Here is an 11,546-nt window from a genome sequence, read left to right on the forward strand (position 1 = left end):
ACTTCTGCTTCCTCGTTTGAAATTTCATTTCATCATCATCTCTCATTTTGTAAACAAGGCCCTCTACTAAAGCAGGACGAGACAAGACAAAACGACCCACAAACCGTTCGATCCCGAGGAGGCGAGGCGGATACCACAGTCGAGCCAGAGCTCGAACGGCATGTAGTTGAGTGAATATTTGATCATAGGGAACCAGGGGCGATCGCACTGTGACCGCCAGCTAACGCATCAGAAGCACGGCTTGTTCACACACTAAATGGCTACGGCGCCGAGCAAAACACCAATCTTCGGGGTTGCGCGCCGTTGCAAAATGATGTGTAGATGACCAGGAGTACCAATGTCCTCTCCGGCGTTACCTTCGGGCCTTGAGAGGCATTTGTCGCCTGATGCACTTCCCTTCAACCATCTCTCAGGAAGCCAAGACGAGGCGGGAGAAGCTGATGCGAGGTCGGGCTTCGGATGTGGATGCGATAACGGGAAAACACCCCCGTCGTGCCATTGTCCCTCTCGTGGGGCGAATCTTGCCCAGTGTACGTCAGGAGGCGGCGACACAAGGCAGAACAGATGGTGAATCTTGAGATTGATTCCGGTCTGGGTTGAACAAAAAAGGAAGCGAAGCACAATGGGTAGTTCCCGCCACTTACCTGATTCGGACGACCAATGACGAGGCGAGAATGGAGCCCAAAGTCTGGTCTTGTGAGAAGGCGCGACAAGCAGACGTGTTTGCCATTCCCTTGCCCAGCTCTATTATAAGCTAGAAGAGGGACTTTGAACGAGATCAACTCGCACTCCCACTTCATCCATCCACCTCGACATACTCACCACTATGGAATACACCCACTACCCATCGTACAGTCCTCGCGACTGGCAGGATGCCATGTACACCGACGCCAATGTCGATCCCGCCAGTTACCCCCTCCTCGCCGTCGGCTACCCGGCGCAACAAAACATGGCGGCTCAGTATCAACATGAGCCGATGGTATGTCCATCGTGTGTTGACAATTTATCAGCCCGATACTGACTAGTTCCCACTGTTAGTATACCGCGGTCGAGCCCGAGTGGGCTCCAACCTCCTCCCAACTCCAGTTCGGCCACGCGATGGCGGGGCCATCTTACGTCGCTAGTGGCGACGTCTACTTCCCCCAGCAGATGCTGCCCGTTGGGGGAATGTATTACCAGGCATCTCCCATCGCAAACGGCCCCACGTACGGTTAGTCAACCTTTCTATTCACACTGTGCTGCTTGATCAACGGGTTCGGCAGTCCAGGAAGGGCTGACGCGCCCATACCGCTTGCCACACGTCGTACAGCCCAACTACGGTGCCGTACAGATGTTGAGACAGCCAGTCGCCATCTCAAGAGCGCTGCGAATGGCCACTAGCAGCAGAATGGGTGTGAGATACGCACCCTACGAACAGCAACCCAGGCCAGCCGCGGCGCAACCAGAGGGCACTGTTGTGGGTGGAGCAGGTACCTGTGAAGGCTTCAAGGGAAACACCCTCAGCCAGGCTACTATTACATCAAGGCTGTCCGCTCGCAGGAATGATACTGCGAACGGACAGGGTCCTGAGGCTGTACAGTCGTCGGGCGGAGGGCGGACTCGCCAACAGGCCACCATGCGGGCGCCCAAGGTGGACGAGCGACAGACTCCGTACTTGAGCACGGACTGGAACTGCCATGATTGCCAGAGAGGGTATGCGCGAGAATACGAGCTCAAGCGGCACCGTAGCACCACAAGATCTCACGTGGAAGCGTCGTTGACGTGCGACCAATGCAAGAACAGCGACACGTTCAGCCGGCCGGACGCGCTCCTCACTCACAAGCGGGCATTCCACGGGTGGCCCTGATGGACGGCGAATGGAGGGGGAGGGAGATGGGATCATCTGCGATAGGAGAGAGAGGTGAGCACCTTTTGTCTTGCCATCCCCTCTGCATTCCTCTTCCATCGCGTCCCGCTCGATCACCCCCATCGATCTCCTCCTTTGCTCAATCGCTCTTTCTTTCCATAGACTGCCCTCACATGAAAGCGAACGCTTATGTTCACGTCCGAATCGATCCGAGGGGATGCGTCGGGACTGCCTGCCAGTGCGAGCCCCCGCCGCGCTGGTGTGGGCATAGTATTGGACATTTTACTTACGTATATTCCGGCGCACTGGATCTCTCGATAGAGCCATCTACTCCGATTGTATCTTTCCGGATGCATTGTTGAGACCAGCGAAGAAAGCAAAAGTCGAATTTTGAGATGGTGGTGTGTGCTAACTGTGTGCTAGGAGGAGTCAGCTCGCCGGGCCGTTCTTCGCTGACGCACGTGCCTTGTCAAGCGCAGGGATTTTGGCTCGCCGTCGAACCAGGAAGACACGGTGCCGAGCTCTCGGGTTGTGTTTTCCACGCGCAAATCGACCTACCTCGCGTTCGACAGGCCCCATGGAACGTAGCTGGCACGATCGCACTACCATACAACAAGAACTCTACTGCAATACAACAAACATCACACCCAAGCAAGTCGACGGTCGCGGTCGACGTCGCTCACGACGCCTTGAGCGCCGCGACCCACTCTTTCGCGCCCTTGTCCAGCATCTTCTCCAGGTCTTTGGCCACGAGCCGCCGGTCGGTCTCCACGCCGCTCAGGTCCCCGCCCAGCTGCTCCTTTAGCACCTCCAGCACCAGCGCCGCCAGCTCACCGCCGCGCTTCGCCACGATCACGACGGGGGGTGCGATGGCGGCGGGGGGCGTCGACGGTCCTGGCCCTGGCTCGCCAGCGCGCTTGCTGTCGGCATCGACCTTGAGATCGCTCTTCGCAGTGTCAGCCGCGGCCCTGTGCCGCGGGGCAGGCACGAGCCCGCGCGGCGCGCGGTTCCAGCAGACCTCGTCTAGGCGGTAGGACAAGGGGTCGAGGCGGGCGTCGGGGACGAAGGCGAGCGCGATGGTGGAGGAGGTGACGCCGTTGGTGATGGCCGTCGCGCGCGCGGCGCCCGTCCACGACGAGGCGGCCCAGACTGCGTTGATCTCGAACGCTATAGCGCGCGTTAGCGTGTAGCAGCCTTTAGAGGAGGCGGGAAGGAGGGGTGCACGTACGTCCTGTGACGAAGGTGAGGACGTCAAAGGCGAGGACGAACGGGAGAAGGCCGGTGGCGATGACGCCTTGCTTGATGGCGCCGGACTTGGCGGCTTTGAGGAGCGCGTTGAAGCGCGCCTGAAGGTTGTCTGCGGGAAAGTTGGATGGGTAGAAGAGGCGGAGCTGGGGAGGCGGTCAAGATCGCGCGTGTGTGCACAGTTTACGGCGTGAGGAGGGAGGGAGTTACCTCGCGTAGCTTCTTCTTGCCGGGGGTGCGGACGAGGAACTCGATGCGGCTGTTCTTCGTCACGGACATGCCTTTCGCGATCAGGCCCACCGCCTTCGCCTAGCTCCGCCGCACATTCACTCCTCGAAGGCCCGAAAAACGGCAGCGCACGCACCTTAAACCTCTTCCCCTTCTGCTTCGCCTAGCGCTCCTCCACCTGCCACTTGCGCTGCGCCTTGTGCGCGACGCTCTCCTTCGCGCCCGGGGCGGGCTTCATGAGCGCGGCGGCGAGCGGGGCGTAGAGCACGAAAGGGGGCACCGCGAGGCGGTGGCGCTCTTTCTGAGGGAGACGGGCTGGCTCGGGGAAGGGGAAGAGGAAGGCGATGGTCGGGTGCGATTCGGGGGGGAGGGAAGAGGAGGAGCGCCGGGATCCCGAGGGCGCGAGTGCGTCGGCGTCGGCGTCGGCTGCCGCTGGTGTGTCGACGGTGTGTGTGGGAGAGGGTACGGCGTCGGAGGAGATAGAATCCTTGGTATCGTGTGGTGGGACGTCTGGCGATGGTAGGTCAGCTGGGATGTCGGATGTCGGCCGAGGCTGGGCCTTTGTATCATCGGATGGCGATTCCATGGTCGGCGTCGGAGGTCGCAGCGCCGTCTGGGGGGGGTATCTCGTCAACGGTGTGTAGAGACAAGCTACGGAGGTTCGACGGTGAGGGTGGAAGAGGAAGAGTGAGCGGGATGAATGGAGCGGGTGTTGACGTGCATCGGGGGAGTCAGCAGGTCGGAGGCTGGTGGAGGAGGCAGTCGGACCGCTGGATAACGTCGGTCCTTCCCGGCAGCTGTCGTGGTATGTTGGAGTTCTCCACTCCCAGCACACTCAGTCCTGCGATCTCCTGCGACACTCCGCAGATTCACAAAATTATCGTTATTCTGCCGGAAGAACGTGTGATACTGATGGCCCAAGCCTGTGGCACTATCTTGGCAAATTCAACCAAGTTCTGCACCATCACAGAATCACAGTAAGACACTACACTTGTGATCATGTAGAGCCTGTCGAGCTCGGATGGGTGAAGAATCTCGAAGCTGGGCACAGAAATGATCAGAGCATTGCATGGCTGTCGCAGGAGAGAAGCATCAACTTGAACAAACACAAAAAAGAAAAGAAGAAAAAGAGAGTCGTCGTGATTGTCAGCATCGCTGCTGATGCTCAAGTTGAAGGTCTAGAAGCTGTTGTGCTCGCGTGATAAATTGCGGCGGTATGGGCGGATTTCGTTTTGGTGGCAGAAGCCTGAGAGCGGTGAGAGAAACAGTTCGGCACGCAAACGCCCGGCCCGGCATCGGGCTGACTCTTCTCATCACACAGCACGACGGCAACGTTCGAATTCCTCGCTAGATCCTATGGCACAGAGATGGCAACGGAGAAAAACGATGCATTGCGAGATAGTGGGCGATGACACCCATGTGAGTGAACCTTTTCAAACCGTACAGCCTTTCCTTCCAACGTCGTACGCGCTCGCGGCTCGCGGCACTGGCAGACAGCCCCGAGGTTCGCCGTCGGATCGATGCGGGCGTAGAAATGGACGTTCACATGCCACGGATGGCGTGCTACAGGGAGGAAGGGAAATTGAGCAAAATAGGAGATCGATGAAGGCGGGCGAGCAGGGTGCGATGACAGAGCGATGAAAAGGACAAGGCAAGACACTCACCTCGCTCTCTCCTTCCCTCGATCCACCTCTCTGCACACAGGCATCAGTCATGGGCTGCGCGCTGGTGATTCCTGAGCGAGTCCGGCCGACTGAATGTCTTGTTGTACTGGTCGCATGCGATCGATCCCACCCTGTGTGCGGCTCCCCACTTCATATGTCGCGCCCTCTCGTACTTGCGCCCGAATGCCTTCCTGCAGGTATCGCATCTGTGCTTCGCACCGAGGTACGGCGTCTCCTTTCTTCCCGTCCTGGGAACCGGCGTTGCGGTCCTCGCGCGGGATTTCCCCTTGCCCAACGCCTTTACAGCCTTGGGACTGATCCTGTTCGCAGGAGTCTTCCTGCGAAGGGACTTTCTTGGTGTCATTGTTGCATGGTCAAGGGTATTCCCCTCGAAGCTGCCCGCCTGAGTCGGAACAGTGCCCGCTGGCCGAGGCAGGATCGGACGCCATCGCCTTGCGGAGATGGTGGTCCTGGCTGCGACCTCCCCACCCATACTCGCCTGAGATGATGGCACGGGGAACGTTGCCTCCCTCTTGAGGTGATGCTGCCGCACGCCCGAGCTGGCGATATGTTGCCCCATCAGCTGTATGTCGCTGCTCTGAGGTTGTACGGCATGAGATGGGCCGCAGTACGCTGGCGCCGGCCCTTGTTGGACTGCTGGGACCGTCAGTCAAGAAGAGAGCTTTGATACGAAAGGACTCGCCATCAGTAGGCTCGCAGGCAATTGGTGCTGCCTGGCGATAACTTCCCCCAGCCGGCGGCATTTGCTGGGAGACGTAGATGTCGCCTCCGCCGACATGAGAGGCCCCAGCGACCATGTAGCCAAGATGGGGGAGGGACAATGTCCATGCGGGCTCAGGCGGTCGGTAGAAATCGTCCCTGGCGATATAGGAAGGCCCCGTGGCCGTGTGGCCGAGGTGGGGAAGGGGTAATGCCCATGCGGGCTCGGGAGGTCGATATAGCTCAACCATGGGCTGCATGACACAGGGGTCGGTCAGCGCCCTACTAATTGACTGTAATAACAGGGAACAGACCATTGGATCGTACAGACGTCGAGCCATTGTTTGTTGTGCCGGATATTCCGCGGCGAGGAAGGGGTAGCTGGCGGAGAGGTTGCCAGCATCGACATCGGTAGAGGCGAACCGCCCTTGTGACATCAAGGAAAGACTTTCCTCCCAGCCTTGGGTGTTGTATGTTGGAGGGTATGTGTATTCCATGTCTGTAGGTCGTTTGGCAAAGTGGGAATGTCAGTGTCTCAAGTCTCCCTCCTGACTTTTAAGCGAACTGGCACACTGCGGTGGCAAGCATATCTGCTTCTCGTGCATGACTTTATGAGGCGACTCGGGGCACCATTCCCGCTTCGCTATTGGTCGTCCGAATAAGGTGAGTGGCGAGGACAAGCCATGTATGGGTGTGCTTCGCTTACGCTTTCTTTTTTCTTTTTTTTCCAACTCAGACTCGGATCAACCTTGCATTGTTCTTTTATTTGGACCGCCTCGTGTACCCAGCCAGCGAGAAATGGAGTCATTTGCGATCGAGACCATGCAACGGCGCGCTCATTCTTTGCCATCGATCTTCCATAGGGCAGTCGTGATACCAATGGCGCGCTATGTTCTCTGATGAGTGGCGGATAGAAGGCGCACCCGACGATGATCTGCTTCTGGGACCTGACTTCGACGGCGAGCGAAGGCGGGCGGCGGGAGCAGACCACTGTGTGGGCGACCACACTTCACCCCAAGGACAATATGCGACCCACATGATTGGCCTAGTTCCCGACGCCCCAATGTTTGAGTGAACACTTCGCAGTCATTCAGCGGTAACGATGCAGTCGCTCCTCGAGATCAAAGACGTATTCGGCTACGAATCTCGCCTCCACCTTCGCCTCCACCCGCGCTTCCGCGGCCATCCACGGCGTGGTGCATTGTTCGAAAATTTGCTCCATTTTTTTACGGCTGGAGGCTGGTGCGTGGTATCGTCCTCGCCCGCTCGTGGAATACTTACTAGTCCAGATCTAGACTGGACCTTTGCGTCATCCGGGAAAGCCTCAACGATGCGCCGGGCATTCTCATTAGCGATAGCCTAGCACGCCGTCCACGCTAGAGGCTGTTTCGTGCTGGGATATATGCCACGAGGAATAGAGATTCATTGTTACACAAGAACGACATGGGTCTCTTGGCATAGTCGATGCGATCGGTAGAGAGAAGCGACACATATGGTATACCACGACGTAAAACGGGGAGAACATAGATCTCACCCTTTTGTTGCCCTTTCATCAATAGATTCGGTGTCCTTGATTTTCCGTGAAGTTCGACTGCTCTTCTGGGGTAATCGCAATGGAGAGGGGCATATATGGATATATATAGGCATTCGGCAGAAGAGAAGGTAACACCGAGAACGTGGATGTGTGGCCATTCTGGATCTCAAGAACGCTGAGGTTGTATTGCATTCGGCTCTCGTACTCTTTTCCGTGGGCGGTCGAACCAGAGTCGGAAAGTTGCGAAACACGACGGTGGATGTCACATATGTCACTCCCCCGATGTGACTGGAGCACTCGCACGCCCTCCGACAACATCATGCATTGGCACCTCCCATCTCCTCGTTCTTTTGAAAAAAGCAGTCAAAATCATAGATCAACGCGTACAATATCGTGTAGACAAGTGTGACATCCTGTAAGCGACACACTCCTACGTCCTCTCATCCATAAATCACGAGTCATATAGGTCCATAGCATATCGACAGAGCTCGAACGGCTCTGAGCCTCGAACATAAAACTCGTAGCGTTGTAGAAATCAGCATGCAAACCCTTGTACGGCTCTCAGATAGATGTCGTCGCGAATGGCAGTGCTCATGGGCAGCGCAGGAGTATCAGCGTCAGCAACTCAGGGTGCAGTCGATAGGGAGGGACGAGTGAAGACGGCTGAATTCTCGGCCATAGAGAAGACGTCAGATCAAGGACTCACGATCCCTCCTTCCTCTCCCTTCGCTCTCTCTTCGCGCCGTTTCTTTCCGGCTCCTTCGAACAATGATCATCATGACCGACACACCACCCGAACGTGCCGAGCGAGCGCATCTTCTCTGCTGTAGCGCCGTTTGCATCTGTTGCACAGGAATGCGGGATTTCTGTGCGCCTTTGCGTTCTCCATGTGGCGTATCCAGTCCGCCTTGCGTCGAAAGCCCACTCGACACTCGTTGCAATTGTATCTGGTGGTTCCATGCAGGGTGTGGCGGCGTCTCTTAGCAAACTCTGGGTACTGTGAAAAGCTCCCTTGGTCTGGCACCAACGGGTTTGGAATGCACCTGTCTAGAGAGGAGCGCCTGAAGACAAGGGTTGCACCTTTGGATGGAGTCTGGTTTTTCGTCGGGTCATACGGACCCGGTCGGAAAGACCGATCGTTTGGACGAGATGCACTAGATGGTCCCGATTGCTCCTTGCTCGCGACATCTATACTCACGCTCGGTTTGGGGATGCTCGTTGGTGGAGTTGGATTATCTACGATGATCGGGTTGACATCTTCCTCCGCTATGTCCATCGCCAACAGCCCGTGGAACTCAGGAGGTGTAGTAGGTGGCCTGGAGCGCGTATTCAAGTTAGCAATGGGGGCTTCCAGATCCGGCACGGCGACGGGCAGTGGAGGATTGGCAGAGAATTGGTCATGGGATATCACCCGCTCTCTTTGTTCTGACGGAACGATCATCCGTAAGCAGATATTTACATGAAGATGGAGAATTACTCACTGTGCATTGTGTTTGAGGCGCAGGGTTCTGCCTCGTTACGATGCCAGACCGATGGTGCCGGCAGTGTCTGATGAGCATAACGATATGCACCGATAGATGGTGCTTGCGCTATTGTAGAGCAGTACGGGCAGGGACGATAAGGATCTCCGCTCGACATGTATGATTGAAAGTATTTGGGCGCAGAATACTGCATCCGAACACTGTGAGTGATTCATCTTTCTTCAATGTTTGGAGACATTGAACTTGCCGGTGGTAGGTATAGCGGAGGTTGATTTTGCATGGGTGGCCCAGATCGTGGGTATCCGGCTCGTAGGGGCGGCCCATAGTGCGGCCCATTATGCGGATGGTGTGGGGGCGCTCCATGCTGCGCCCGCGGATTATATGGTTGTGGCAAAGGATGGTAGGTGGGTGCATGATTGACGGGAATAGCAGTATTGGCGTAGTGCCTTGCTCTAGATTCGGAAGATATTTCTTCCATTTGAGACTGGGAGCGCGACATGGATCCAGAGGAAGGTGAGTGAGAGTGAGATGGACTTGAGGCGGTACTTGACGTGGCCTCCTTTTATAATCGCAGAAATATTAGCGCACGGGCAGTGGTGGCGAAATATTACCTGTCTAGTCCGTTGCGCTCGTGACTCGTTGCCTCAGTGCTTGTTTGTCTCTTATGTGTCGGTGTGGGCGCCTCGTCTCATTCAATCGCCTCATGGGTCTGCAGCGAGAAAGGTACGTACCACGAGTTCTGATACGGGGCTTCTTCCGTTATCGCCTTCATCAATACAGCCACCAGGCGGTGTTCTGGGCCTCGTCCCCATTTTTTTGGCGAATGCACTTATTATTAGGGCTCGTTTGTGGCCTTGAATGAATGTGCAATCGGCGCGAGGTAAGTGAAATGGTACCACGCGATGATCCTACTGAGGTATAAACATATGATCACAAAGCATAGCCGAGTCGACAGCGTGACATCACAACTTCCAACACTGCCCCTTCGTACACTACGCGGCAACAAACAAGATGACGCATGCGAGAAGGGATCTTATCCATTGAGTGAAAGGCATGTCGGCGAAGGTGGCACGTATCTCAGACGTTTCTGATGGCATTGTTCTTTTTCAGGCCATTCTCAAGGGAATGTCGGGCGCGTTTTTACCGACCCCATCGTTATGATACTTTCAGCTTGTCCTGCACTATCAAACCTTCTCATTTGAGCGAGGCCGCTCGCCGTCATCTCCAAAGCAATATTTTCATCTATAAAAGTATAACAGAACGGTATTGTGCATATTTCTTGTACTTTTCGGCTTTCCACACCTAAAAAGTCCCAGGCACCTTGCCATACGACGGCATCGTTCTTTAGGCGATGATCAATTGTGTCATGGAGGGCAACGCGATGTGCGTACTCGTGTTGTATCGTTCACTCCTCGTCCTTAAATATCTTCTCATCTTCTGACTACTCATCTTCCGACTCCACATCATACTCTACATCATCTCCCCTTCTTGGCTTGTCCTCGTCTTTGTGCAGCGTGCTCACGTGTCTTCTCAAGCTGTCGTTGCGCGACAAAAGATCACCACAAAAATCACATTTGAATGTGCCCTGCGAAACGTGATCTCTGCTCGTTCTGACGTGGCGGTTCCTTTCTGAGTTTGACGCGAAGGTCGTGTTGCATCCCTCCTTGGGGCACGGCACCCGTGCATTTTTTGATGGTTTCTTCTGCGTCTTCAAAGCCGTATTTCGATCTTTTCCCTTGGTGGCTGTGACAGGTCTCGAGTGGGAACACCCTTTCTGCGAAGCTACTACACCGACGGAGTCACCTTTGATTGTAGGGATATCCTTACAGTCGGGCAGGTGTTTGTTGCCTGCGCAGAGACCGGCCTCCTGGACTCGTTCCATTCTAACAAACTTGGGCGGCATGGCGTCGTCTGATGCTGGACGCCGAGGACCATCGTGTATGCTGTGAATGGCTATATCGGCACGGCTAGAAGGATAAGATTTGGTGGAGTCGGGGACGATATTACTCTGGTCGGGCATTTCGAAGGATACTAATGCGAAGTAAAGGTGAGTGAAAGATTCAATGAGAGGTTATGGTGACTCACATGGAGGGTTCTGAACATGTTGTCTCCTTGCGCTGCAACCTCCTACGGAAACTGCAGTGGAGCATCGAGACGTCTCATTGAACGAATAACTGGATGCGTTCTTCGTGCTCATCAAGTCCATCTGCTCAAGCATCCCGTTGGCTTCTGCTCAGGTGACGTGTGAGTGCTGACCACCATGCAAAGGTAATACTGGCTCACTGAATGTTTGAAGACTTGACACTGTCGCCGAAGACATCCCTCGAGGCCTGCTCTCGTCTATGGCGACGCATGAGTGCCAATGGAGGCATGGAGACATTATAATCTTACCAAACATCTGCCTCTGCATACCTTGTGCCATTTGGTACAGGTGTCCATTCTCCGTCGGCTCATCAGAGAGATATGGTCCATCCCATGACGTCGAAGCGTGTTTTGGAAGACTTGGACCAGACATCGCACATGCTAGTCACCATGAATGCGTGAGCGACGCCAGCCGATGTAGTCAATGGTGGCTCACATAATTCAGGCAGTTGCACCCTCGATGCCACTTCGCCGTAGTATTGCGTTCCAACCGGTGGCATCATCTGGGAGCAACGATATTCCTCGTGGCTTGAGACGTATGGCGTGCGTGGCACAGAATTTTGTGGCGCGTTCATCGAAGGTGTCTGTACACTCTTCATGTCGAGATTATAGTCGTGGTTTTGAGTGGCATTGAGCTGTCAAGCGGCAATGAGTGTGTCGTCGACTTTCACGCCGATGGTCGTGCT

At 55.6% G+C, this 11,546-nt stretch overlaps 8 protein-coding genes across 8 annotated transcripts; 3 read left to right on the forward strand and 5 right to left on the reverse strand.

Annotated features, from left to right (window-relative positions):
- Window positions 1-252: 252 nt before the first annotated feature.
- Window positions 253-800, reverse strand: HETIRDRAFT_322544 (uncharacterized protein; the record flags this gene model as incomplete). Its single annotated transcript, XM_009549769.1, has 2 exons — window positions 253-591; window positions 645-800. 2 exons carry the CDS (start codon window positions 798-800, stop codon window positions 253-255), a joined length of 495 nt encoding a protein of 164 aa, XP_009548064.1.
- A 530-nt stretch (window positions 801-1,330) lies between these two features.
- On the forward strand, window positions 1,331-1,846 carry HETIRDRAFT_321671 (uncharacterized protein; the record flags this gene model as incomplete). The annotated part of the gene is made up of 1 exon (XM_009549770.1): window positions 1,331-1,846. The coding sequence occupies one exon, from the start codon at window positions 1,331-1,333 to the stop codon at window positions 1,844-1,846; it is 516 nt and encodes a 171-aa protein (XP_009548065.1).
- A 679-nt stretch (window positions 1,847-2,525) lies between these two features.
- On the reverse strand, window positions 2,526-3,370 carry HETIRDRAFT_321588 (uncharacterized protein; the record flags this gene model as incomplete). The annotated part of the gene is made up of 3 exons (XM_009549771.1): window positions 2,526-3,013; window positions 3,075-3,237; window positions 3,302-3,370. The coding sequence occupies 3 exons, from the start codon at window positions 3,368-3,370 to the stop codon at window positions 2,526-2,528; spliced, it is 720 nt and encodes a 239-aa protein (XP_009548066.1).
- A 150-nt stretch (window positions 3,371-3,520) lies between these two features.
- On the forward strand, window positions 3,521-4,300 carry HETIRDRAFT_434987 (uncharacterized protein; the record flags this gene model as incomplete). Its single annotated transcript, XM_009549772.1, has 1 exon — window positions 3,521-4,300. Exon 1 carries the CDS (start codon window positions 3,836-3,838, stop codon window positions 4,298-4,300), a length of 465 nt encoding a protein of 154 aa, XP_009548067.1. The 5' UTR covers window positions 3,521-3,835.
- A 726-nt stretch (window positions 4,301-5,026) lies between these two features.
- Window positions 5,027-6,200, reverse strand: HETIRDRAFT_322937 (uncharacterized protein; the record flags this gene model as incomplete). The annotated part of the gene is made up of 3 exons (XM_009549773.1): window positions 5,027-5,640; window positions 5,675-5,862; window positions 6,031-6,200. 3 exons carry the CDS (start codon window positions 6,198-6,200, stop codon window positions 5,027-5,029), a joined length of 972 nt encoding a protein of 323 aa, XP_009548068.1.
- Window positions 6,201-7,589: 1,389 nt separating this feature from the next.
- HETIRDRAFT_142737 (uncharacterized protein) lies at window positions 7,590-8,447 on the reverse strand (the record flags this gene model as incomplete). The annotated part of the gene is made up of 2 exons (XM_009549774.1): window positions 7,590-7,652; window positions 7,704-8,447. A coding segment is annotated over one exon (429 nt), but the record flags the coding sequence as incomplete, so codon positions are not given.
- Window positions 8,448-9,079: 632 nt separating this feature from the next.
- Window positions 9,080-9,353, forward strand: HETIRDRAFT_419206 (uncharacterized protein; the record flags this gene model as incomplete). Its single annotated transcript, XM_009549775.1, has 2 exons — window positions 9,080-9,231; window positions 9,293-9,353. The coding sequence occupies 2 exons, from the start codon at window positions 9,080-9,082 to the stop codon at window positions 9,351-9,353; spliced, it is 213 nt and encodes a 70-aa protein (XP_009548070.1).
- A 706-nt stretch (window positions 9,354-10,059) lies between these two features.
- On the reverse strand, window positions 10,060-11,191 carry HETIRDRAFT_410305 (uncharacterized protein). The gene is made up of 4 exons (XM_009549776.1): window positions 11,009-11,191; window positions 10,919-10,955; window positions 10,254-10,759; window positions 10,060-10,101 (listed from the first exon to the last, which is right to left on the reverse strand). Exons 3-4 carry the CDS (start codon window positions 10,736-10,738, stop codon window positions 10,083-10,085), a joined length of 504 nt encoding a protein of 167 aa, XP_009548071.1. The 5' UTR covers window positions 10,739-10,759; window positions 10,919-10,955; window positions 11,009-11,191; the 3' UTR covers window positions 10,060-10,082.
- Window positions 11,192-11,546: the final 355 nt, after the last annotated feature.

The sequence above is a fragment of the Heterobasidion irregulare genome, assembly GCF_000320585.1.
Source record: "Heterobasidion irregulare TC 32-1 unplaced genomic scaffold scaffold_07, whole genome shotgun sequence".
Lineage (NCBI taxonomy): Eukaryota > Fungi > Basidiomycota > Agaricomycetes > Russulales > Bondarzewiaceae > Heterobasidion > Heterobasidion irregulare.